The sequence below is a fragment of the Natator depressus genome, chromosome 2, assembly GCF_965152275.1.
Source record: "Natator depressus isolate rNatDep1 chromosome 2, rNatDep2.hap1, whole genome shotgun sequence".
NCBI lineage: Eukaryota > Metazoa > Chordata > Testudines > Cheloniidae > Natator > Natator depressus.
In genome coordinates, this window is record NC_134235.1 from 215,577,813 (window position 1) to 215,604,818 (window position 27,006).

Genomic DNA, 27,006 nt, shown 5'->3' on the forward strand with positions numbered 1-27,006 from the left:
TTTAAAGTCTTACTGCAATTAACGGGGACAATTTTCAGATAAGAGGCTGGAGAGCTGATAATGGGGCAGGAGAAATGGCTTTCCCACAATACACCGGACTGATTCCAGTCGGGGGCATCAGTGATTGTATTGTGTGAGCGGGACGTGACTTCAAAATGTGTGCTTTGCTGTCGGCCTCCTCTTCTGCAGAATAAAACCATCTCAACACCCTTTATTACTATTTATTTTCACCTGGAAGAATTCCCCCCCTTGCAATAAAATAGCGGACAGGCGGGCGTCCCCTGTGCAAACAGAACAGCTGCTTTCCCAGGGCTGCACAGTGTCCTGCAGGGCCAGTCCCTGCATGGGCCTTTAGCGGAGTTGGCCAGCTCTGGGGCAGAACTGAGCCATCGCTATTAAAACCTGGGCTAGAAATAAGAAAATGTATGCGAAATTGATTGCAATGCGGGAAAACTGCAGCGATCAATGTGACAAGGGGTTGGGTTTGTTTTTTTTTCTTTTCCCCTAGGTAAGAACATTAAAAATGGCATCCTGTCAGCTGAGGAGCTCAGTAAGAGCTGTTCCAGGGCTCGGAGACAAGACCTGAAAAGACACGCTTTGTACCCTCGGGCCCAGTTACCTGTCTCTAGTCCCTTCTTCCCCGGCCCCCTCCTTCTTTTCTCCCTCCATTCTTGACCGCCGTCCTTTCCCCCCCCCCCCCTTCCAAAGAAAGAAGCCAAGGCTTGCTGTTTTGCAGCAGGTTGGGGGTGGGCGTGGGGGGGGGGGAAGAGGAATTGACTTTTAGTACAATGGATTAGTCTGTTCTTTAGAACTTCTTCTTGGACGTTGGGAGGTGTGTGTGTGTGTGTGTGTGTGTGTGTGTGTAGGAGGGAGGTTTGTGCAGAAACACGCGCACCCACAGACACATGCAGCATGCAATGACTTCATACGTGTTCCTTAGCTGGGGAGGGGGGTTGGTTATCTGTAAACATTTACTCTTTTTCTTTCATTCATTCATTTTTTTTAACTCTCTGCTTACGGGGCAGCCTGCTCCATTTTACGCATTGTTCCGGTACGCCTCGGTTGCTTGTTGAGTATTGCCTGCTGATTGTAACTGTAAGGGTTGAGGGAATTTCCATTACTCTGAAGCTGCTGAAAAAACGCAACTTTTAACTCCTGCTAACTTCCTCTCCATTTCTTTCTTGTTCTGTGCTCGTCCTGGCGCTGCTCTAGGCAAGCGTTATTCTCAAAACAGCTTTTGAACCTGCTATGGACGTTCCCCCCTTTTTGTGATTCTCTGCCCTTTTGTTTTCAAGGTTAGGACATAAAAAGTGGAAATATATTTTCCAGAGTTTCTTTCTTTCTTTCTTTCTTTCTTTCTTTCTTTCTTTCTTTCTTTCTTTCTTTCTTTCTTTCTTTCTGATGTTTGATCCCAGCCACTTTGGTGGGTGGGGTAGAGGAAGAAAGAGGGGGGCATTTTATGGTCAGCCTTGACCTTGAAGCTTTGGGTCTGGGATTGTTTAGCCTGTTATTAAAAGCAACGGCTCCCGGTTCTGCGCGAAAACAACCAGCTCTGCCCGTAGATATTTGGATTCAGCGTCAATCCCACTCCAGGATTTAATTGCTTCTGATTATGCCCCCTCCCATAACCTCCCCCCACAAACACGCTGCCCCTGGTGCTGGGCAGATCTGCGATGGTGTAATGCCCCGGAGCTCTCAGGCCAGGTATGTCAAGAAGACTAGGCCTGGAGAGAGGCTAGGTATAAATCCCCCGGTGTATACTAGTGTATATGCCCATCACTGAAATAGGTGGCTGTGTACACACCCTTGCCGGAGTTGCTGTGTGAAAGCCATCATCAGATCAGATGCGCGCACATCAATATCTAGCTAACGCTGCTTGGACCCGCATGGGACGGGATAGATGTTAGGACACTTCTCCCCATCCCTGTGTGCCCCTCTCCATCACAACAGCCGGTCCCGGTCCAGCTCTGGGCTCTCTCCAGCCCTCTCCGGGTAAGAGACCAGATGAACTGGCCTTTGTCTGACGTTCAGTCTGTACTCGGCGACTTGCTGCCTTTTTCTTTTTTTTTTTTTTTTCCTGGCGGCCATGTGGAGTTGGGGCAACCCGGGGAGCCGAGAGGAGCCGCATTCCTGTGGGTGCCGAGCGGCTCCAGGGCTGAGCCGCAGGGCCTCACACCCACACCCACACCCACACACACACCCCGCTCCTGACAGTGCACCCACACAGGAGTTTACCCCCACGCGGCTCCACCATGCTCGCCCCTGGAAAGCACACACACACACACACACACACACACACACCCTGCCGCCGCGACACACACAAAGTCCCCGCTTCGCCTCTGCCCTGCAGCGTCCTCCTTGGCACCCGATCGCTCCGGATATCACAGTAACAGATGTCGGATAAATCGTCCAGGAGCCTCTCTCTGCCGGGCTCCCCTAATCCCGTGTCCCTGCTGGGCTCCCTTATTACAGACAAACCGTCCCCTCCTGACTCCGGGTCACTCGCCTTAATATCTCCCGGGCCCTTTCTCCGGATGGAGAGCCCTTCACCCCCGAGAAATGTCCAAGTTTCCTTCCGAGCACATATACACACGCCAACCTGTCACCACACAAACCCCAGCCAGCGCAGGCAGGCATTTTTCTCGCTTTCACTTCTCTAGGGCTCCCCAATAAATTATCCCGAGCTGCAACTATTCCTTTGTACAGGCACTCGGGCCTCCAGACGTTACACATTTCAGATCTGGCAGCACGGATGTAGGAATATATCAGAAAGGGGCTTCGCACATGTGTTATTTATTAAATATTTCTACCACGCAATTTTGCGACTGACAGTCTTTAGGGTGTTCAGTTGTGGATTACAGAACATATATATATTGCTTCAGTTAAATTAAACACACACACACACACACACCCCTCCTTGCTTTTAGTCATCGGAGCGATGTCTGCAGTAACGTAATAACCTGGTTTTTAGGTCAGACGAGAACCTTAGAGATAGAAATTGGGTAATTTACATGGAGCCTCTTTTTTGGTAAGGGAGATCCTGAGCCACAGCAATTAGATATTTCTGTTCTTTGTTCTGCGGTGCCTCTGTTTACATGTGATTTATGGGGATAAGCAGCATTTTATCTGCCAAACATATATACCTTATTGGGTCTGATCCACATCCTCAGGCAAGAAATATACAAACCCGTAAAATACCACACATTACTACATTTAACCAAAGAAAAATACCTCCTCAAGACACCATAGTGTTTTCATTTCATTCGGATGAGGAAGCTCAGTTTAGGTTCAGCTGTGCACGGCCAGCCACCGGATTAAATTCTGAGCACAGGGAACTGCAACCTGAAATATGGGCTGCACGTCGTAGGATTTCATTGTTTTCTGCCGTTCAGAAAAGCCTGTTATGTGCATAAGACTTCAGTCGATGCGTTTGCAATAGCGATAAGGAAGCCTTTCTAATACAAATTCACTTGAAGGGCCAAATCCTCAGCTAGTGTAAATCGAGGTAGTATCATTGACTTCATGGCTGCTGTACACCAGCTGAGGATCTGGCGCTAAACGTCAGATTCCAGGAAATCCTTACGGTCCCCTTTACATGTACCATATAATGTGTTGGGTAGGCTTCGACTTGTATTATCCTTTGATCCTCCCTTTTCCTTTCTTCAAGCTATTCTTATTGATTTCCATGAGGAACAGGCGCATACAAATCGCATATTATTAATATTCATTAACAGTAACATGGTTAACATTCCCAAGGACGAATTTAGTCCTTAAAGGTCATAAATCCACACTGCATTAATCAATTCCACCCTATAAGGAGCCCAGGACTATGGACTCTGCAGGAACTACAGGAATTTACCTATAGAACAGTTCGAACTCCTTTCCAGGTTTAATACTGAGTGGGACCAACACTATAGGCAAGAAAATACCCCGTTTGCTACCATAAACCTACAGTGATTAACCCAACATCTATCTCCTGGATCGACTTGTTTTAAAAGGCTTAACATTAATACAGTGGTTATTGAAAACAAGCAAACAAACAAAAGCACTTCGATGATTTGGCCCATTAAAAACGAAGCAGGATGGTTTGCTTCACATTCGGGGTGAATATAAACTAATCGTGAGACTAAAGCCAGTAGCCCATGGAGTCAACCTGACTAGCTGTTAGGCAGCCGTGTTAGTCAGGTTCCTTTGTTTAATTAATTACCATTAAGGCATTCTCTGCTAATTTCCTGTAGGACTCCTGATGACTTCTCCACTGAGTGAACGCGAAAGGGAATTAGGCCTATGGGCTCGATACTCGTGTGCTTTTTCCACGATGGCCAGATAGGATGCAAATTCAATTTGGATCTTTTATTATTATTAATTATTATCATTAATTATTATTAATTATTATTATTATTATTATTATTATATTATTAGGAAGAAAATGGTTCTGTTCCTAGAAAGGTGACGTGCAGATGGTTAAATCATCTGAGAGAAAGCAATCACTCCACTGACAAATTTGCTTTCTTTTGGGGATGGGAGGGACCATAGGAGTGTTTAAAAAAAACCTAGGGAAATACTGCCTGGGACAAGATGAGCTGAGAAAAAGAATGATTTCAGACAGCAGCTAACAGAAGTATCAGCCCCTGAATGCACAACAGACTCACGCTATCTGAGATTTGGACACGTAACACTGCAGACCACTGATTTGCTATTTTCTTAATTCCCGCTCTTCCTATTCCGTATGAATCAAACAGTCTTTTGTCCTTCAGAGTTTGATTTGATCGCTACTGTTCACATTTCACTTTTGTATTTTTCTCTTCCTATACCATTACTCATTGAGTGCCCCGTGAAATTACAATCCTACATTTTCAACTCAGCAACCCATTTGCAGTGCAAAAATAGGGTCTAAATAATGGCTGAATTAGCCCTACTGGACAGTTTCAGATGTAACACTCTGTAATAATTATATTGCAGCCTGGATTAGGATGCTATTATCATAATCTGGACGTTTACAATTATCTGTAATTTGCAAAGATGCGCCAGGTCTTGATTACTGCAGTTTTTTTTTTTATCAAGCTAACCATCACTAAACAGTGACAGTAATAACAGCTAATTTTGCTGGCAATATAAGAGGTGCTGGGGTGTGCAAACAATTTCACACCTGGATGTGCTCACTCAACCAAGAATATAGAGAAAGAGCTTCTGCCCTGAGACTGCTTCTGTTCAGTATAGATTTCTAGACCCTGATCATTGCTTAACAGATTTTCACTGGGGGTAAGTTTTTATTTTTTGTATACTTCAACGCACAGTTCATCTTTATCTTTTCACACTTGCGTGGTTACTTTTGCGGTTTTTGTAATTTCTGTCATCCTATTAGATCGCTGTTTCATAGATTCAGAAATCTGTCCTTTTTATTAGTATTTCTACATAGTCGATAGGATTTGGGTTGGTTCACGTTCTGTGACAATGGCTTTCGCTCCAGAAGCTGGGGACCTATAGGAAATTCTCTTTCTCTAGGTAGGTTTGCTAGTCGGCTCGATAGACGTTCAGAGTGGACTTGGTTTCTATTTAGATGCGTTGGAAGAAGGCTGATCGCTATACCGCAATAACTCTGAGTGTAAATCGTGAGTCCATTTTTTTGAACTGCTAGTCAAAGAGCGCACGATATAGTCATTCAGATCTTTCCCTGCTGCCATGTATTTTGTACTCGTGTACCTCGTATTCATTGTCATCAATACACCGTACATTTTGAGAGGCAGGCTGTCGTTTTAACCTTGCAATTTAACTCCGAAGATTTGCTTACTGTTATTGCAAAGCCGGTAGAGTTTCTGATCAGGCAAGCACCGTTCCATCTGCAAAGAGGCACATGTAAACTACCCTTTGCCAAAGGCTTGGTTCAAAGCTCTCCCCTTTTATCTGAGAAGGGGTGGGCTTTGAAAGGAGCCATCATTTTATTTCTTGAGGTCCAAACTTTAATGCACCCCAAAGTTTTAGAAGAAAAATGTATTGCTTACCGAATATTATACAAACGTGCTGCTGAACAACCGTTCCGTGAAACCAAAATTGTAGGAAGCCATAAGGAAAGAATACAGAGAGACTTGTTCCAATTCTATCTATAGAGGACGCTGTTTCATGAAACTCTCTTTTGGTGGCAGCTATATAATGTTAGATGAGACTGTCTTTGCTATCATTTGCTCACCATATTACTCTTGGAAAGGCCTGCTTGTGTCATCTTACATGTCTGTATTGGGTTCATTGCTTTTTTTAAAAAAAAAAAGTCTATCCTTGAAATATTCATAAAGTACAAGAAAAATTGTATCACATTTTTCTATGCAGTACTCCACAACGTAATGGCTATTGACAAAGCGTGCACATGTATTTGACACAACAGCAGCAACATCTACTCCAAAATACATCAGTAAAGCTCTTCTGATTCATCATATTTATGGATCACTCACGCCGATTAAGTCAGTGGCTAGGAAAGGGTTAAGTATTAGCCCACGCAATTAAGGGACAACTGCTGTATGTTTGGATTCTGATAGAAATGGTCCTCTTGGGTTATAGTATGTGTGAGTGAAGAGATAGATGGATAGATAGATAGATAGATAGATAGATATATCTAACATACATTTGCAATGTTTCAACTGGTTTAGGATTAACCTGCATAAATAGAGACTAGGTAGATATGCACTGGATTGTCTAAAAAAGAAAAAATACGGTTGTTTAAATGTATGGTAGCTTTCTCTCTCACGTAATTTGAATAATTCAGTGAGACCCACTACCAGCTGTACTTCTGAAGCCTCTTCCATTCTTTTCAGCATTATAATTTTGGTTAATTTTCAATTTTAGGTCCTACGTCTCTGCAATTTGTGTATGAATAACAGAATAATTTTCCTCTTTTGTTTCGCCTTTCCTGTTCCTGAATCTAAATAAAGATGGCTTTTTAGTATTAAAAGTGGAAGAAAATTACAGGTAATTATCTTTGACGGTAAAAACGCTGTAATCAGCGGGCTACATGAAAAATTACTCTAATTATGGCTGCATTTAAGAGAATGGAAAAAAACCTTCTTGTGGATAAAAACCTTAAATTGTCCCCAATGTCTGCTTCAAATTGGATGGCACTGCAGCTGGAGGCTTTGTTCAGAATTGATCCTGGGGAGCTCTGAACCCAAAGTTTCACAGTAGGAAGGGGGGGAAAAGAAAAGAAAACATTTTTCTTAATGTAACAATGCGAGTGGTAGAAAATGACAAGACTGATCGGTTTTAAACCATTCTGAAGACTGACTGAGCGTGGAAGTTGCTCAACAAAAAAAAAGGAACTCGTATATTGGTAAGTAGTCTTTGCTTTGTGTCTAATTATAGTGACTGTCCTTTTGCACGACTGTATGTAGCTGTCATTATATGGAGCACTCTGAGCATCTCTATTGACTTCTGATAAATGGCTCAGTGGTTTCAAGGTTCATAATTTGAAGGATGCCCAGGTCTCTAGCCATTAATTCTCGCAGTATGGGGCTTGTGTGACGAAAGGACTTTCATTTTCATTATTTCTGTGCTTTATACAATATAATAAAGATATAATTCGCCCTGGTCAGTGCATTGTATACCTATGCACCTTTCAAGCTTTGCAAAATATTGCACAGCTTTAATTGTCTGTCTGTTAATCAAAATCAAAAGGAGGGCAGCTCTTTCTCTCCCCCCCCCCCCGCCCTACTTGTGTAGGAAGTAATGCAAAGCACTGAATTTTACTTTGAGATAAACCTCAGATTAAATGACACCATAATGTTTTTTTCAAGTATTGGAATTACCGAAGTAACATAGGCTAAGAAATGACCGGGCGATTAGAAACATCCACGATTCTCTTTGCAATAGTTACGTATATATTGTCTCAGGTTTATTCTTTTTAAGAAAAATCTTTTCAAGGGTTTGTTGTTAGATATATTGCTCTCTATGTCACAAAATGTGTGAATATCTAGCTAGCTATTTAAGCGGGTGTTCTTTATAATATAGAGAGAAATACAGGACACAGGGACGTTTTGTGGCTTTTACTCTATATATGAAAGAAGACAAAAACATACAAAGTATATTTACAACTAAAATTCAGCAATATATACAGAAAAGGTTGCTCGATATAAACGTCTCTATAGCTTAGTGAATTGGTGAGAATACCACCAATCAAGTACTGAACCTTTCAAAGCCATAGGATGGTTGTTTTGGTGGGTTCCTCCTTTGCCTTTTCCCTCTTAGATTTCAGGGGACTTCGGGAGGGGGAAGTTGGGGGGAGAGATCTGAGGGAGAGACAGTGGTTTCTTCTTGGTTGCTGTCCATTCCATTTTGATAAAGCATGCAGTTTTTGCTTCGTGGTAATGTTTTAATCGTACAGTATATTTTCCTTTTCAAGCACTTTCGCGCCCCCTCCTCTCCAGTCTGGGTTTGGTGAATACAAATGCAGGAGCTTGAATAGCCTCCCTTTCATCATGTAATATCTTTAGCTCATTAAACAAGTAAAAACGTTGCCGGGTATACTCAGGTTCTTCTGGTGGGAAAAAGTCTGTAAAAAGTTTGCTTTGACAGTATACTCCAAAGCGACGAGGCTGGTTCCTTCGAGTCCAAATTAAAATATCCTAAAGAGAAGTGTCTTATGTGCGCCAGCATGGGGGAAAAAAGTCTCTTTCTGTTCAAGATCAATCACTGAGGTTACTAAAAGAAAACAAAACAAAACAAAACGAAAGCCCCACCTTGTCTCCTTGCCACACATACAAGTTCACACAGAGCCTGTTAAATTGGCACCGTTGGCAAGACAGCGGACTGCTTGCCATGTCGAGACTAGGGCTTCTTGATAGATTATTTCTCTTGGACAATTCACATCATCTGTGGTCTCTGCATTGTGTCTTGATGTGGAGAAGAATACCAGTGAGAATAACCAGGCATGTAGCTGTTGGGAGGCATACTGACTCCCTTGGCAGAAGCTGAAACGTCCCAGACTGGAGGCAGAGCTGGAGACCGCGGGGACAGGGCCGCGGAGCCTGGCAGAGGGTCGCTCTCATGAGGATTGCTGCCCTGCTTTAGCAGCTTCTTAAACTTGGAGCGTTTGTTCTGAAACCAGATCTTCACCTGTAATCAAAAGGCAGAAGAGATCAGGCCGCTGAGGAGCACCTAGCTGACAGCAGGAAGCACCCGAAGGGGGTTATTTTTGAAATATAGAGGGTCCTGAGTTTCCAAATGGTAGGGATGGAGATGTGGGGTCAAGCTGGCATTTTTAGGGGGTTAAACACTCAGCATTGGAACTAGCCTATTGTTAATAACAGGAATAGTGATGCTGGGAATCGAGATGTAGGTTTTAAAATTGAGTGTCATTTTCTTGTCCAGACCACAAGTAGAGCACAGTAGAATTTATTCTGTTTTAATTTCTCACTCTCTCACCTACCTATGTGTGTACATTTAATTACTTACATGCACAGACATATATATATATATATATATATATATATATATATATATATATATATATATACACACACAAATACACACATGTACACACACGTGTCATATTCTTCATTCAGTATTTTGGAGGTCGTTTGATCAGTTGGAGAAACTGTGGTCAAACAGGGGGAAGCGTATCACCCTATGCTAGGGGACCCAGTAATAGTCAAAGGGCATCTTAAAAGTAAAACCTGAATCAGACAATTTGTACCACCAAGCTGTCCTTGTTTATATCCTTGGGGAAGGGGCTGACTAGAGCAAGTGCTTTATCTTCATTTTAAAACCAATTTTGCATGGAAATTGCCTTTTCAGAACAAGCAACTGATATAAATCATCTTGGGTCGCATCCTGCCCTCTCTAGACAAGTAAAACTCCCCTAAATTGAGTTTTCCCTGCATGGGGTCTGCAGGATCGGGCCCTCCATGTTCAAAAGGTATATGGGTGTAATTTAGAGATTCAAACGCTTGATCCTGCAACCCTAGTCTTTATGCAACGCTACTATCTCAGTGGGACTACTCGTTTGTCTGTAGATTTTCAGGATCAAGCCCACATCTTGTGTGTGTCAGAACAAATGCCATTTGTACAATAAGCAAACATATTTTCAAAATTCATATCCGCTCATATCCGCTCAATTGTCCAGGTAAGCTACTGTTGCCAATTGCAATTATAAAATATATACATTATTTATTAAAGTCATAAATGCACATAAATATGTTTTAAATGAATTGATAGTATTTATCCATTTGCTTTTCTACTAACCCCTGCTTGTGAAGTCTGTAATGCCACCATGTGTCTTTCAAGCTTAAATTAGCCAAGCTAGGACAGCTCCACCAACCACACTTAACTATGGCTTAACATGCTATAATTTTGTACACGGTTGTCTTTGATCTTCAGATCTATTATCACCTTTTGTACATTTTGCCCAAGGGTAACCACTGCATTTGAGTTAGTCATCCAGGATGAATTAACTATTGATTTTACAGGTATTTTCTAATGCGCTCTTGCTTTCTCTGTCTTTATAGGTTGCCACGATCTGGCTTTTTATTTTTACCTCTGCCTCAGGCCTAAGGTTTTCTTGCCTTTGTTTTGTGCTCTTGTCACAACTGAACAATTTCATGTTGGTGCAGTAATTATTTTGAGCCATTTACTTTTTCTATTTGTGCCATCAAAGGGTAAAATTTGATAACTAGTCGGCAGGGGAAAGTGCAGATTCAGTCAGTTATTTCAGTAGTAAGCCAGTTACTTTGTACTGTGTAATAAGATAACTCACATCACATTTGGCATAGTAGTAACATGTGTGTTACCTTTTCTACTATCATGTACTTGCGAGTGAAGATCTCTCTTTGGTTGGCCTTGTATTGTCTGACCAGGACTGCAATGATTTGGGTTTCCCATAATTTACCTGTGTCTGAGTAAGTCCTAAGGAAGCTGCCAGTTCAGCTCTCTCTGGAAGTGCCAGGTACTGAGTCTGCTGAAAGCGATGATTTAAAGCCTGAAGTTGTAAACTCGAATAAATGGTTCGAGGCTTCCGTATCTTCTTTCCTTTTCCATTGAATCTGATTTCACCGTTTTCAATCACTGTTGTTTTTTGCTGATCTGCAAGCAAGCAACACATTTGAAATGTCACCACCGCAGAGAATGCAGAGAACCCTCCTTGACTGTTTAACTTGGGCATTTTGTTGCTCCCCCCCGCCCCCCCCCCCCCGGAACAGCCCGCATGCAATAATCCCATTGCTGTTTCAGTCCCACTGGCATAGTATGCACACGGTCTGAGTGCTTAAAGGCATCACACCGGAATACCTCTTATTAGAATAGTGCGAATCAGCGGACATAAAGAAGCCGTGCCTGTGTGCTGGATGGCTTGTTTTACTTGCAAAAATACAGTATTTGTTTAATGAATGGATTGCTACCTGCCTGGCCATTTACACGGCTAATTGACTTCATGTCGCCAGTTTGGTGGTCAGTGAATCACCAGTCGCAATTTTAACAATGCTTTTTTCCCCCTCAGATCAGTACATAAAAATAATCTGCTAACTTCGGGGGGAGGGAATCACAACAAACTCATCTTGAAACTTTCACTCATCAGGTGTTTACAGTAATTTGCCTAATGCCGATCCCCTTGCCGAGTGTCACAAAGGAGCAACAAACATTGTCTCGTACCCCTTAGCTGAGGCTGGGATCACTGCAATCTATAGCATTGCTCCCCAGCCGTAAAGAGGCGGCTGCAGAAGCAGGGCGCTTGGTGAAATGCAAATGGCCAGTTTCACGTTAAATTTAGCTGAGCAGTAGGCCAGCGCTCGGAGTATATTAATGGGCAACACAAACAAACAAACACACCCACACCTCAACAGTCCAAACCCACCGCCAAAGAGCGCTCTCGGGATGGAGAGATCGCAGCAAAGCAAGGCAGAGCTGTTGATATGGCCCTGGGAAATAGACGCCCCGGGCTTTATAGCCCCACGAATAGATGTGCCCCCCTGAAAGCCACCCAGACCGGGATGTCCGCATAGACACGCATAGCTATAGGGACCGTCTGCAATGCATAAGCCGGGCTCCTGCATTTGCATGTCATGCACACCGCTGCACCCCCACCCCCCAGGGCGAAGCGAAGGGAAAGCACCGCATTGTGCAACCACGCGAGCCCCGGCTGCTCCGGGGCCAGCGCTGGAGCCGGCCCCCGCAGGCTGGCGGCGGTGGCCGCGGAGCCCGGCCGGAGGAAGGAGCCGAACGCGAGAAGAAAGCGGCCGCGCTCACCTGCATCGTCCGCCCGCGTCTGGCTGGCCGCGCCGCTGCCGTGGTAGGACTGGAGGTAAGGGCTGTGCTGCGAGTGGCTCATGTAGGGATAGGCGGCCAGCGAGCGGGGGTTGTAGGAGTTGCCGCTGGCCGGGTAGGGCGCGCCGTGGTGGTGGTGCTGGTGGTGCGGGTGCGAGCCGGCCGCCGAGTGCAGGCAGTGCAGCGGGTAGTGGGCGCCTGCCATGGCCGGCGAGCTCTGCTGGGAGTGGGGCTGCGGCGGCGGCGGCGGCTGCGGCGGCGGCTGCTGCTGCCCGAACTCCATGAAGGCGGATTTGGAGGAGTCCTGCGCTTCCAGCCCGTCAGCCATCGTAGTCATGGTCATCATCAAAGTTTGGGAGTGAGAGAGCGGATCCCTCCGGCTCGCCCCCCGCGCGCTCGCTCTCTCCCCAGCCACCTTAGAGCCTATTATCCTGCGCTGGGAATTAGTGAGGTGGCTTTTTTTTTTTTGGAGCGGGGGGGGGAGAGCAGGAGTGAGAGGGGCCTTGTTCCCGGAGGGAGGGGTGAGGGGAGGGGTGTATAAGGGGGGGCTAGTCCTGTGATTTTTTCCCTCTCCTCTTCCCCTCCATTCCCCCCTTGGTGGTGGCTGGGGGGGGTTGTTGTTTTTTGGGGGGGGCGTTGTTGTTTTTGTTTTTTGCCTGGCGGAGTTTAAAGCGGAGATTTTCGAAGGTGGATGCTGGTAAAGTTGAGCTTCTGCTTTTAGACTTGAGGCAGAGACGCCACAAGTCGAATGGTTTGTCTCCAAAGGGCAGTGCCTCCCCATTGGTCAGTCAACCCCTGACGTCACCATCCCGGAGGCTGCGACTGGCGTCTGTGCGAGCTTGAGCTGAGCCCGCTTTCGGCGGCTCCAAAGCCCGGCTCGAGCGCGGCGAGGCGGCGTGCGCGCGCGCGCCTGCCTTCCCCTGCCGCGGGGCTCTGCCGCTCCCCGCCAGCCAGCAGCCCCCCAGCCCCTGCAAACGCAGGCTTCCTCGCCGCTCGCTTCCTCCGAGCCTCCGGTGAGACAAAAGGCGTGTATGCTGCTGTCACGGGGGGCATTTTTTGCTTGTGTCGTGTGCATTGTCGAGCCAGTGTAGCAGACAGCCAAGTGTAACGCAGCTACTAACCTACTAAAGGTATTTCAGTCCATCTATACAGCCCAGAGTCGAAATGCACCTTAGGTTTCCCTTTCCTGTACTTGAAAACACGCAGTAAACACGAGTGACAAGGAAAATTTAAAAGTGGAAAAACAGAACCCAAGTGCATGCTCCAGCGCCTTGCTCCTCCTGGGACTGGCTCCTTATTGATCAAGACAATATTTTCAATATTTTAGGAAGAGCAGCAGCCTGCTCACTGCAGCAGCGAATCGTTGGAGATCTGACAGTTGTGCATTTTTTCCTATTGAAAACAGAAGCTACTGTAATGCTTTCAAATATATGCAAATGATACATGCGGTTAGTGGTTTGGCAAATCTTGATTACAATATAAACTACCCAAGAAAAAGTGCCTTCCTCCTAAATTTGTCTTTAGATTACAATTCCAGTTGATTTTATTTTATTGTCAACATTGTTAATGATAAAAATAGAGACGTTTTACAGTTATTTTTACTTTCTGGAAGGAGGCAATTAGACGTCTAATCAGGAATACACAAAAATCTCCCATGATTAACTGCAGTACTTTGTTCAAATTGCTGCTATAAAATTCAGAACAATTTGCCTGTAATGATTATGGACTGGGTTTATTTTGGGAGGTGGAATAAAAGTGGATATAGCATAAATTATCCTCTAATTATACACCAGTGTCGCCTCAATTATCCTCTTATCAAAATGGTTGTCTAACTGCCGCATTTAGTTTCAATTCTCTCCTTTTTTTTCTATAAAAAGAACTTCATACCTTGTTATTATTAATCCATTTATTATTTGCTAGGGGATTTATATCTGAACATCCAGGTGGTATTACCACTTCTCTTCCAAAGATGGACTGGGGAAAGACATTTAGTTTTAACCAGCACTGTTGTGGATCTATCCTTTTTTTTTTTTTTTTGCTTCCCCTGTTTAAATCTCCTCGCGTCCAGCTAGAGAAAGCATGAACTCCAGAGCCAGACCCTACCGAAGAGGACCCAGGTAGAGAAAGAAAGGAGACGTGCAACTGGTTAAACCTAGAGAAAGCTGAAAGTTCTGTAGATTGGGAAATGGGATCAATCTTCGGGCTTTGAAAACCACCAGCAGCCGCAATTTGCAAAACAACTTTCAGGACTAAGCCCAGAAACGTATCCAAAACGAAGTACATGTCCTGACACTATCTCTGAGAGCGACATTTCCAGGGGATTTGTTTCGAACCTTTGCAGAATGTTTAAAAACGCATCGCTTTTGGAAACATCAAGAGGGATTTAAAAAACAAACAAACCGTTGCTTTGCTTCTCAGCACGGTTATTAGCCCTAGGAAAGAGGTGGAAGTGGTAGAACGTGATCTCACCATTTGCATATTGCACCGTACATGCAGTCGATGGGTTTAAGATATTTCCCCCCTCCCCCCGGTGCATAGCCCCTAATCTCTCGACGTTTATAGTGCAATCTGATCATTTGGGGGAATTGAAGGGGGGGTGTCTTTTTTTTTTTTAGGGAGGCCGGGATGTTTTATTTCCCCCCCCCCCCTTCATCGGTGTTCAACTTCTTGAGCCTCTGGAGTCGGTTCAGTAACTCTGAATGCAGTTGTAAGTGTCTCGCTTTTGCTCTCCTCTTTTAACAGGAGTTCCAAGTTAACACGCGAAAGGGTAATCCGATCCACGCGTTTACAAATCTACAATGAATAAAAATGCTCATAGTAATACAGAGAGAGAGGAAGACAAGGGAAAGAGCGGACTATAACATTCGTGCTCCAGCCTCCAGTTCCTATTGGGACTCTTGATTCATAGGGTGTAGGTAACGTACTCAATAGGAACAGGTACATTTGGCAGTTTTATTGCTTTATACCCTCCAGCCTGCTGTTAACATCAAGAAGGCGTTTTCCTGCAGGTGCGCATACTACCATTTTCTCCACGCTTTTCGGCAACAGCAAAAGCATGCATGACAAAAGATGTCAGACAACGGGCTAAGAATGCATTCTTCAGCACCTTGTTTGGAAGGACTCTGGCTGCATACTGTATAGCTCTGGATTAGAGCCTGCGACAGGTGGAACGCTTTACATATTTTTTTTAGTAAAATCTACATGCCACGCTTAAGAAGGAACTAGACATCCTAGTCCTGAAACAAATAAGCAAAACAAACAAACAAACAAGAGACAGGAATAGCCTAAAGTAACTGCTTCATCGATAGGCAACCTAGGGGTATAGCTGTGTTTCATCTCAAATCTTGGGCTAAGTGACGGGTGTGCACCTGTACGTAGAACACATAGGGGAGTGTGTGTGTGTGTGTGTGTGTGTAGACTTTCACGTCAGAATAATAAAAGAATACAGGAGTATAAATAACAATAAAAGTATAAAGTATAGATATACTTTTTATTTATTAGTGATTTATTATTGCTCACGGTGTGTATACACACACACACACACACACATTCTCAAGGTGTATATCTAGATATAGATTAAGATGTCCCTTGAGCAATTTACAGAGTAAGGACTGGCATTTTCTATAGGAGGGTTGAATACATCAAGCCGTATACTGGTAATTTCCCCCAATTTAATTAGGCAAATGTGTCAGTATGGAGCGGGCGCTTTTCAGGGTTGATTGGCTGATGTTAATAACTCTTGACTAAAAGGAGCGATGGTGGTTGTAAATATTGATTGTTTTCTTTTTGTCCTCGAGTTCGGGGGGACCACACCTTTAGGGAGTGGAGAGTGCTGGGGGGGGGGTGTTGTAATGCCGCACAAAAGGGGTGTGTGTGTGTGTGTGTTTCCTGAACTCTGGTTTCATCGCCGGCAGGAGCTAGACTGCGCCTCTCTCGCCCCATTGTTCCTGCGGCCCCCACTGCTTCAGGGTGTCCTCTCTCCCGCAGAGAAGGGAGGGCGATGCCTGCCCGGGAAGGGACCTCTATTATTCTAAAGGGGGGGGGGGCGGAAGGCAATTTGGAGAAGATTGGATGCCGAAGCCTTTTTTTGGGGGAGGGGGAGAGGAGAGGAGGCAGGTGTAGATGATATTTCTTCTCATAGGGAAAGGCAGGATTTGAGGCCTAAGCTTTTTGGGGGGTGGAAAAGAAAGAAAGAAAGAAAGAAAGAAAGAAAGAAAGAAAGAAAGAAAGAAAGAAAGAAAGAAGAATTTCTGAAAAGGGCTCTCACACTAATTTCTGTCTCAAACAAGAGTCTTGAACCGAGAATCTATCTCTTTATCATTGAGGTGTGTGTGCCCTTCAATGTGTTGTATGAAGATCTAGTAAAGCAGAGAAGTGGTTGGTTGCCAAGTTGGGCTCAGTTACCAGGTTGGTTCTAAAGAAATTAGACCTGTATAAATAGCCTTTGAATTCACAGAAATAACTTGGTATTAATTTACCTGGTCACTAAAGAATCAGATGGTATGGGAAAAGCCTTCATCTCTTTCTAGTATGGACTTCAAGTGTTTGAAAATATATCAAAAATCAATTAAGCAAATCGTGAATCCGCACAGAGAAAGAAATCCCTTGCTCCCAAACCTGAAGCAAAGACAATTTTGCTCTCCTTTCCAGACACTCTCGGGGCTGAGGTTTGCAAAGTTAGTTTTGATTGGTTGTGAGAGGGTCTAGCCTCACTAGAAAAGCTCTTCGTACATTTCAGTCCCTTGTGGAACTGTTCAAGATTTCGACTTTTTTTTTCAGTAGACACCAACTGGGTTCTCTGGGATTTAGACAAAAGCTAAAGAGCCACTTTTAAATATCATCACCCGTTAACAAATATTTCCCCAAAATGAAAAGCAGCAGTTAATCATTAATGATCTTTCTTCTAATTGTCTGGTTTGTGTACATTTCTTTTGACTGCCAAATTCGAGCTCCCGAAGCAAGGTAGAAAGACGAGTTCCAGAAAATGTTTATTCACGGCCACAAACCCCAAACTACAACCGTTTCAAAGGTTTAACCGGCCTTTAGTCAATAGTAGGCCAACGCTGATTTCATTGCAGCTTTACCGAAACACAATGACTTTCATATAATAGAAATAAAATGCATTAGGCATGTGTGATGCCACTGTATTTGAAACATTAAGTTAAATGCCTGGCAAGTTGGCATTTTAAAGAGAGATGTGTTGTTGTTGTTGTTTTCAGAGCGGTACTGGCAGCTAGATGGAAAAATAACTCAATGCTATCTAGAAAACTCCACCATGGAATTTAGGCCTTAAGAAACAGAAAATAATTAATTGAAGAGAAATGGATGATGTACATTCATTCTTACACATATGCAAACACACACACTATCCTCATCTGCATATGCATGTATGAACATACCGTGTATACATCTGTTTATAGTTTTTTAAACGAAAATGTAAAGCATGCAATACTAACAAAGCCACTTCTCTCTCTCTCCTATTTTATTTTATTTTTACGTTATTTTAAGTCATGTTTCTTTGCCCACAAAAGCTACATATAACACAACGGACACAACCGGTTGAAGGAATTGACAACAACAGGAAACAGGAATCTATTTTTAGGGTATAATATGGAGTTATATAATCAGCCAGAGTCTTCCTAAATGCCTCCGAGCATCTTCTGTTTCATTCATTCATTCATTCATTCATTCAACAACACCAAAGCAAAACAAAACACCACATTTGTATTTCTTATTCTTTTTCTTTACACTAAGGCTTATTCTGACAATATAGGGATGGATTTCTGAGATTTATTCTCTGCTGTATCAGGGACCTAAAATCCAGAAGCTTTTTGTTTGTTTGTTTGTTTATTGTTTTGAAATCGAGTCTTTAATTAGTTTAAACTCCTAAGCATGTAAATACAGGCGCTAGCTGAATGATCATTTTAGACCGTCTTATTGAAAAAAGGGCTCAAAGCAGTTTTCTATGCATTTTGGACATCGGCGCGCACCCCCCATAGGCCAACACGCGAGCTGGTAAACCCCCATCAACACATACAAACATGGACACATTTTGAGCTAGGGAATTATTTACCCAAGAATTGCTGGAAAAGTCAGATAGGAACTAATTTTATAGTGCTATTATCATGTGTATTTTCTAGTTATCAGAACAATGCATCTAGTTATTTAGTTTCTGAGGGGAAAAAGGCCGGTAATATTGTATGATTTCTTTATGGAGCTGTTGGTGATATAGTGAAAAGAGCTTAAAAAGGGAGGTTATTTATTTTAAGCCGTGGAAAAAGCATGTGTGTGTGTGTGTGTGTGAGAGAGAGAGAGAGAGAGAGAGAGAGAGGAAAATACTGCTCCTGGCGATAACCTGGTAAAGATAAAGAGACACCCTGCTCTCTCTCTCTCTCTCTCTCTCTCTCTCTCTCTCTCTCTCTCTCTCTCTCGTTAATTGTGTATCGCCTTTATTGACAGTAAATTCTTGACTAACTAAATACACGGACTATGCATGTGCATAAATTCTAAATTTACAGCCCGGTCTGAAGGCGACTGGTTCACATGGGAGGCATGTTCCCTACATACTTTACTTTTGACATTGTTCACAAGCGTTAACTGCCCGGGAATGACGATTCCACAACAAATAAGCAAAAATATGCCTGATTAAAACCGTCCTTCCTTGGCAGCACCGCTCTGCCTTCATTATTTACTGCTCCCAGAGAGCAGAGAAAGGCTAAACAAAATCTCTCTCCCTACATCTGCTGATCACATTTCTCTTTTCAGGCTCATAACGCCTGTTTACCCCAAAACACATTACTGGTCTCTTCTGCCAGGATGTCATATTGCTATCGCCTTAATAGCAACTGAGTGGGAAGCAAAGGATCCCACAAAAAGAGGTCACCTCCTCAATATGAAAGCAAGCTATTTTAAGGAGAAGCTGGGGAGTTAAACGCTGCCAGTCCAAGAGCAAGAGCGGCGTGGAGGTTTTTCTGGATTTCAACCCACTAGCATCATAACAGACAGGCAGGCGTCGATGGCTTTCCATACCGCTAGTGTGAAGGAAGTGGCAAGGGGGGGAAAAAAACCCTCCGAGCCTGCAGATGGATCACACACGCAGTTTTCTGTATTGTAACGTGGGTCAAAATAATAGAACTCAGAAGGGAAAGATCCGCAGAGAGCCAGCCACTGTCTCTTGTACAGATTTGTAGCGAAGCCTGCGCTGTAATTAAAACCTTACAGCCAGATTAATTCAATGTGTTGCTCTGCAGCGGGGTTTTTTTTTAATAGTCAAAATCCGCTTTACAATTGAATTAGGTTTAAGGACTATTTCTGCGAGGCTCTTCGCATTTGTCAGGGGATGGGAGATAATGTTATTGCCTAGCACATTCTGTCTTCTCCCAAGGTACCAGATCCAGGGGTCGACTTGGCTGGGGAACATGATCGGTGCGGGACCCATAGAATGCTTTGAGCAGGGAGCTAAGCATGGTGGCTTTGGCAGTGAGGGGTAAATATATACCTGCCATGCAAACAGCAAGGATAGGAGGATTGAGCAAAACACACCAACACGACTGATCGTGTTCAGTTTTCTCTCTCTCAGACACACACAGACACGTACGTCTGTCCCCAGATTCATGAGGGAAAATTCCCCAGTCTATCTCGAAACAATTTCAGATTGAATGCTCCCCCGAGTGTAAATGATCGGTGCCCTCTCTCTATTAGCAGCTGGGTGACAGACAAGAGAAACTTGTGGTTCTTTTTTTCCCTACCCTGCTCCTCTCCCCTCCTTTTTTTTTTTTTTTGAAAACCTTCCAAAAATTAAGAGTAATATTTCAAGATCTCTGTCAAGATGTCTCCAAAGCTTTTTTATTTGGCACGCCCCCCTAGTGCTCTGGTGGTGCTGAAATAAATGTTTTATTATATAGAAAGAAAGAAAAAACCCTTCTGAAAAACACACTTCAAACTTTCAAACTCCGAAATGCCCGACTTGGAAAAGCTCAGAACCTAATATAAACTCTAGGCCCTTTTAAGTCAGCCACAGGCTACAATTTCTTCTGCGGTACCAGCCAGTCTACCCCCAAACCAAACTCAGCGCTCAGGGTTTCAAGAATTCTTATACCTTCCTCTGATCGAGTTGCAGCTCTTTCGTCAATGTTTTAGACGCTCAGCGGAACGTGTCTCTTAAAAACATAGGGCTTCTAGTAGCATTCACGATTAGTATGTCACTTCAGCACCGTTTGCAAAATCGCCAGCTCCTTGGCAAGTGAAAGCAGACGCTTTAATTGCAGCAAATTATCGCGAGGTCCTCTTTTCATTCTGTTTCGCCCCAGTTTATTTTTAGTGCGCTTCAAATGCCTACACATTTCCCTTGTTGGGATCAGTGCAATTATTTACTCTACCTTTAGGGATCCATTTACCCACCACTGACTGGCAATGTAGTAAACACTGAAAAAAGTCAATCCCGTTATTGAGGTTTATTTAATATTAAGGGAGGTAAACATCGTGGTTTTACTTTTTCTTCAGGCCGTCCTCATTATCTGGAAGAGATTGCAATGAGCTGTTCCTATTTTTCCTTTCAATATTGTTGTTTCTTTTTCAGGATCTCGGTAGAGAGTAAAAAACAAAGCTTAAAATAAAACTGGAACAGGTATCCCAGAGGGATTCATTATCTAAAAACTCTCTGGAGAAAAACCTAAGCAGAAACCAGTGACTGGGACTTAAAAAAAGGTAGAACCCTCTTTAGCAACCGTCTCCCCCAAATTCCTCATGGTCTGATCATCTGGAGCAAAAAAGATCCTGACAACGTCACTAATTCACTTTCACTGGAGTATTGAGTTCGCCTGCCTGATTAATTGCTCTCACATACAACCGTGAGATTTAATTTTCTGTGAGTGGAGGTCGTCACCTTTCCCAACCTGGATGGCCCCCTGAATCATCACCCCACGACAAAGAGCATCGTGCACTGAACAAATGCAATAAGAAAGGGACGGAGGGAAGGGGGTAGGGATAGGCCAGGTATCTGTAGCACGAAAGGAGGGAGGTATCCAAGGATTCTGACAGATGGATCTGAAACGTATCAGATCTGGGTTAACGTGCCTGCTTTGTGAATTGTCTGCATTTGAGAAACCAGGCCTCCTCCACTCTGCCCCTGGCAGGTTTTGTTACAAAGCGCCTTTAAAAATGTTGGATCCCCCTCTCCCTCCTTAAAGATCCGCTCCCTTCCTTTCTCTCACATTGGAATATTTCCACTCTCTGTGAAATAAAACAAAAAAGCTCAGAAGAAGTAGAAACGTTTGGGGGTTTTGGTTTTTTTTTTTTAACGAAAACATAAGTAACCTCATTTCGTATCGTGGAAGTAAATTTCATGCTAGGATATATTTTGCATAACATGTAATCTCTCAGAGCCGGAAGACATTTAATTAAAGCCATACTCCGAGAAGTACAGTTAAAAGCGAAGTCATATCACCACATAACCTCATTCACATTCAGGATTCAGGACAGAATTCACATTGTTTTACTGTAGTATATCGCCTTCTCCGAGGCCTGGAAACACCAGAAATAACGCAAAGGACGTCAGGAAAAACGATAGTACCTGAAGCGCTAATAAATGGGGTTCCTTTATTTTGCCTAAATACCACTGCTCTCTGGTTCATGATTCAGAATTTCCGAGCAAAATAATTTAGAGGAATACAAATAAGATAACGGTTGCTATAGGATGGAGGTCAGTTTAAATCTCTGGGACAGTTGTATGATGTTATCACTTCACTCTGCGGCGCTGATGTCTTCTTAAGACTGTTTTGGAACACATACACCATCGGGTCTAGAATATATGGCACATTTCAGGGGGAAGCGGGTTGCTCTTGGGCCGTTTCTGAAACTTCCTGCAGTTCATACGAAAAAAGGGCAGGAATGCACTTGTTTTTTTCAACATCTAGTACCTGCCCCTAGCCCAATGTTCTTTCTGTGCATGTGCACAAGCGGCTAGGGACCGAGTTCTTAGAAAACCAGACACAAAACTCCAAATAGCCTGTCTGCTCATTTAAACGTCAGACTTTTGGAAATGGTTGTATTACACACGGCTGATCAGTGTGTGTATGAAAAGAGCCAGCACCACCAGTACCGTCATGGGATCTATAAGCTTTTATTCCCAGAAGAGTTTTGCACCGCTGATAAATTTCCTATTGAAGTTTTTTCCTCCTCCCCTCTCAGTATTTTGACTAATCCAATGTCATAATACTGGTTTAGCCCCAAAAGAAAGGGGAGAAATACCCACATCCCAAAACGTATGCATTTGGTAAAGAACTCTCAGCAGAACACCAAGGCTGCTCTGCTCAGAAAGGAGTATTCATCATTAGTATTTTTTAAAGTAAAAGCACAAGATCATCTCGTAAATTCCAAATGGAAACAGTAGCCTTACTGCAAGGTTTACTTGTTGGTTATCGTGTATAATATTTACACAGGCAAGGATATTTAATTATAATTTAATTATAACGCCCCTTCTCCCCCTCCCCCATCTTTCTTCTGTCCAAGTGAATAGAAAAACTCCAGGGAATGTGTGGGAATAGGATCGGGCCCTAGGTAATAATTCTGTCTCCAGCAAATTTTGTCTCACAGGCTGCTAGATCTTTCTCCTTTCTGTGTGTGCTTTTGTAACTGGTGCTCTTAGTACGGTTTGATATCCTTAAAAATGACTGTGTGTGCCCCAATAACGTGTAATTAAGATATTTTAGCTAGTTTTTTCCCTTTAAGGTGGCATCAAGACATTATAAAGGCGTGAAAAGAAAACAGCAGCAGTCCTACCTCACGGTTGTGACTGTTTCATTTCACAGGAGATAAAATTCAGCGGTCAAATCAAATCAGAAAGGCTCTGGTTAGTCTCCATGTAGCGGTAATTAAAAATATTAATTGGCTGTGTCGACTGCTGAAGAAGAGAAGTGTTGGTAAAAAAGCATCATTAATCCTCCAGTCATTAACATGCAGTAGTGGAAGCTGGGCTGATAGGACGCTCAAAGGGGCAATTTGTTTAGTAAGTGTTTCCCAAGACCGAAGAAATGATTTAAAAAAAATCGTTTACATTACTTAAAAAAAAAAAAAATTCACTTTTATGTGGCACTAAGCAAAAGTCGGTGAAAGCGTTTTAAATGACCTAAGTGCAGTTTTAGAGGACTAAAGTTAACCCCCTCCTCCCCCGAAAGCCACAGCTCTCATTAATAAAAAGAAAAGGCGGACTTGTGGCACCTTAGAGACTAACAAATTTATGTGAGCATAAGCTTTCGTGAGCTACAGCCCACTGAATGCATCCGCTGAAGTGAGCTGTAGCTCAGGAAAGCTTATGCTCAAATAAATTTGATAGTCTCCAAGGTGACACAAGTCCTCCTTTCCTTTTTGCGAACACAGACTAACAGGGCTGCTACTCTGAAAGCGCTCATTAATGTTGCTATCAGCAAACGAAGCAGAGACGTGTCAATTCAGCTCTTACTGGTGTGTCCTAAGGGCCTTGCCCCTCTTCATCCCTGATTTCAGGAAGGTCCTGTTAGACTAGCCCGCAAACAGCTCTTCGCAAGTTGTCAAGGCATTGATCCCTGGGCCTGATTCTCCCCTTACCTGGAGTCACCCGCTGCAATGAATGGAGTTACACTGGTGACTGCGTGGAAGAGGAGGAAAATCCGCCCCATAATATGGAACCCGATTCTGCACTTCTTACATGCCCAGGGAAGCCACTGGCGAGCTTCGTGGGGCTCACTAAGAGAGCGCAGGATCGGGCCCGGAGTGGACTGGCGAGGAAACTTCTGCAACTGCCGAACCAAGTTTGCCAAACGCAAAAGCACGTTCGGGCAGATCCGCCGATCTCTGCCCCTTAAAGCGTCGGAGATAAGAGCCCAGGAGCAGAGGGGAGATCTGCGAAAACGTCACGTCTGACCGGATACAGGGAGCAGCCCTGCTGCTTGGTGCAGTTAGACTCTCATTTAATTCACCGACGGAAACCTGAAGGAGGCAGAACCTGCAGAGCCGACCTGGCCACCCGTCCTTGAAATCGCTGCTCTTCCATTGCCCAGTCAGTGCAGGGGACCAGGCTGCTTCCCCCGCCCTGCCCCCCAGGCTGAGCCCAGCTCCCGTGCCTCCGGTCAAACCGGCTCAGTTAGCCTGAGCCAGGAGAGAGCCCGCGGTGTCCTACCGCTCCCGGGAGTGCGCAGGCCGCCGAGCTGCCCGCTCCCGCTGGCGGGCCCTGGGGCGGCCCTTCCCCCTTATGCCAGCCGCGGTGAAAGCAGGGAACCCGAAGACGGGACAGCGGAACTCCCGGGCGGACCGGGGATGGCGAGCGAGGAGGGAGCGTGAGGCCCCGGCCCTGCAGCGGCCGGCGCTGCAAAGGGAACCTGTTGAAGCGCGCTGTCAGGGGACTTGCCCCTCCACGGGCGGGCAGCATTGCCCGCACGCCCCTGCATTTCCCACCTCTCTCCCTCTCCCCTCCCCCACACCTACACGTGCTTTATTGACCGACCCCCCGCACAGACAAAGCCCCCACTTTCCTGAGTGGGCTTTTGAGCGGCTTGATCAGCGGCCCCCTCAGAACCGCCGCCTGCCCATTGCCCGGAGACCGCGGCCCCTCAGGGAGTGCGGCCGCCACCGGGGATCATGGATAGGCCTCACCTAGGCCTTGCCACAGCCCCGCTGCCCCTGAACTCTCAGAGCCGCGGCAGTTCCTCGTGTGAACTCAGCTACTGGGCATGCGCGCTGAGGCCCAGCAAGAAACAGCCTTGCCCCGGTTTTGTCGAAAAAAAGTGACCGAGCATGCTCAGTAACCGATTTTTCATATAATCTAGGAGATTTCTCTCCCCGCCCCCCCGCCTTCAGTAATCCACCCGTTGGGCTAATGGCCTGCAGCATCTCAGCTGACAAATAACGTCTTGTTATCTACTGAGAGAAGCGAGCAGGTAGAACATCATGTGAGACCGTCACGCTCTTGTTGTTGGCCCCCTCATTTCAGTTATTGCCATTCACGAATTAAAGCACGTGTTTAAGGAGCTGTCTAAATGCCCCCACACTCTTCTCCAACCTAGCAGGCGTGAGCGCCGCGATTGCTCTCCATTCCGCAAACTAGCTTTAAACCTTCCCCGGTTCAAGAAGCGGGCGCCCCAACCCCTTGTTGTAGGGGATGAAATTTCCCCGATTACTGCAATGTTTCGGCATAAGGGAGTTGTCTGAGGCTTGGGCTCGTGCCTTAATCTCCATGGCCATTGTCAAACGAAGATGCTCCTTTCACTTAACACCGTGAACGTTTTGAAAGCCTGTTCTGCAAACAGTTGTCGTGCATCGCAGTCACACCGGCCACTTAATTGGGAAAGATTCACTCGCCTTACTGCAGCTCCACTTGTTGTAACCCCAGCCTACGAAGTAGCAGCCCCGAACTGCCGCTATCTATTTATAATTCAGCACCACGAACCAAGGACCCCATTATGGGGAGTTTTGCTAAAGGACGCAGAATCGGGCCCTAGATTTCTGACACGCAATATTACTGGTTTACTATAAAATCCCTATGCCACCTGAGCTCGAGCATTACAATTCCTTGAAGCTATACTTTCCTTAAAGGGTTGTTGTTGTTTTTTTTAATCAGCTGAGGGCCATGCGCCTCTACATAAATGTAAGTGGTAATATGCAAATTCTTTATATACCGCTTACTTTATTTCAATAATCATTTATTTTGGATTTAAGTAACACGAACATACCTGAAAGGTTAGTGTGGCTGTATTTTCATAACAAGGGACTTTTCCTACATTAAAAAAAAAAGTATTAACCAGTAGAAAGTAAGATATGGGGTTTTGATGCTCTGATGTGACATTAATAATTGTTGCATCATGTAACTTCCTACATCTTGGTTTTAATTTGCAGGGAACCAAACAGAGATATTTGCAATTTTTTAGATAAGCCCTCTATGTAATAAATGGGAACATTGTGCATGAATGCTGTTTCTTCCCCTTTTCTTTAGAAGACATTATTAGCTCTGACAGCATGCAGCTCAGGTTTGGAGGAGAGGATTTTGTAAAGGGATGACAGACAGGAAGGGCAGCAATCATGGGCTTCTTGGGCTAAAGCTTTTTTTCTTTTTTATCAGAATGTTCTGTTCGATGCCATTTATCCTTGATGATAGAAAATTGCTCTGTTGCCAGGACGCTGCTGCTGAAATAGAGGGCAGGAGCCACATTTCCATTTTGCAGCTTGAAAGCTATTCAAATGAATGTGTAGAAAGGGTGGGGGGGAATCTAGAAATAAACAAATGAGAATAAATGGAGTTCCCCTTTTCTTTCTTTTCCTCCCTCTTTTTTGAGGGGATGGGGAAGCTCTTCATTTCTTACATCACATTTTTTGTTAATCAGTAGTTGGAATACCTGTGAAGTGTTGTAAATCAAGGGACATTTATTCTGGAGCTGCTAACGCTACTGAACATGTAAACATTTTAAAGAAACGTATGTATATGTGTGTGTATACACACCCACCCACAGTTTTTATCTGTATGTCTATAGCTACACACGCAGAGAGAGAGAGAGAGAGAGAGAGAGAGAACTGCAAAAATGATCTTTCAACAGTCTTTCAATAAGTATGATTATCTACCAAGGCTTTTAAGTGTTGACTATTATGGAAACATATGCCATTCTAAGACTATTAAAACAGAAGTATTTAAATCGGAGTATTTACACTTCTTATCCACTTGCTTATTTTTGATCCTCTATTTTCACTTTATGTAACACACTGGTTATGTTTTAGATCTTTTCTGATTGCCAAACAGCTATG

General features: G+C 44.2%; 1 protein-coding gene and 2 long non-coding RNA genes across 3 annotated transcripts in view; 2 read left to right on the forward strand and 1 right to left on the reverse strand.

The window, feature by feature from the left end:
- Positions 1–4,787: 4,787 nt before the first annotated feature.
- LOC141983131 (uncharacterized) overlaps positions 4,788–27,006 on the forward strand; it is a 52,718-nt gene continuing 30,499 nt past the window's right edge. The window contains exons 1-2 of the long non-coding RNA XR_012638306.1: positions 4,788–5,262; positions 5,506–5,612. This is a non-coding gene — a long non-coding RNA (uncharacterized LOC141983131). The remainder of the gene's footprint in view (positions 5,263–5,505; positions 5,613–27,006) is intronic.
- Positions 6,967–27,006, forward strand: part of LOC141983130 (uncharacterized) — a 30,324-nt gene continuing 10,284 nt past the window's right edge. The window contains exon 1 of the long non-coding RNA XR_012638305.1: positions 6,967–7,318. This is a non-coding gene — a long non-coding RNA (uncharacterized LOC141983130). The remainder of the gene's footprint in view (positions 7,319–27,006) is intronic.
- On the reverse strand, positions 8,032–12,689 carry DLX6 (distal-less homeobox 6). Its single transcript, XM_074945876.1, has 3 exons — positions 12,223–12,689; positions 10,871–11,064; positions 8,032–9,099 (listed from the first exon to the last, which is right to left on the reverse strand). Exons 1-3 carry the CDS (start codon positions 12,584–12,586, stop codon positions 8,848–8,850), a joined length of 810 nt encoding a protein of 269 aa, XP_074801977.1. The 5' UTR covers positions 12,587–12,689; the 3' UTR covers positions 8,032–8,847.

Coding starts and splice junctions, on each gene's coding strand:
- DLX6 (XM_074945876.1), bottom strand. CDS start 12,586: ATGATGACCATGACTACGATGGCTGACGGGCTGGAAGCGCAGGACTCC. Junction 11,065..12,222: donor GACGCGGGCGGACGATGCAG/GTGAGCGCGGCC, acceptor GCTTGCTTGCAG/ATCAGCAAAAAACAACAGTG. Junction 9,100..10,870: donor TAGGACTTACTCAGACACAG/GTAAATTATGGG, acceptor TTTTGATTACAG/GTGAAGATCTGGTTTCAGAA.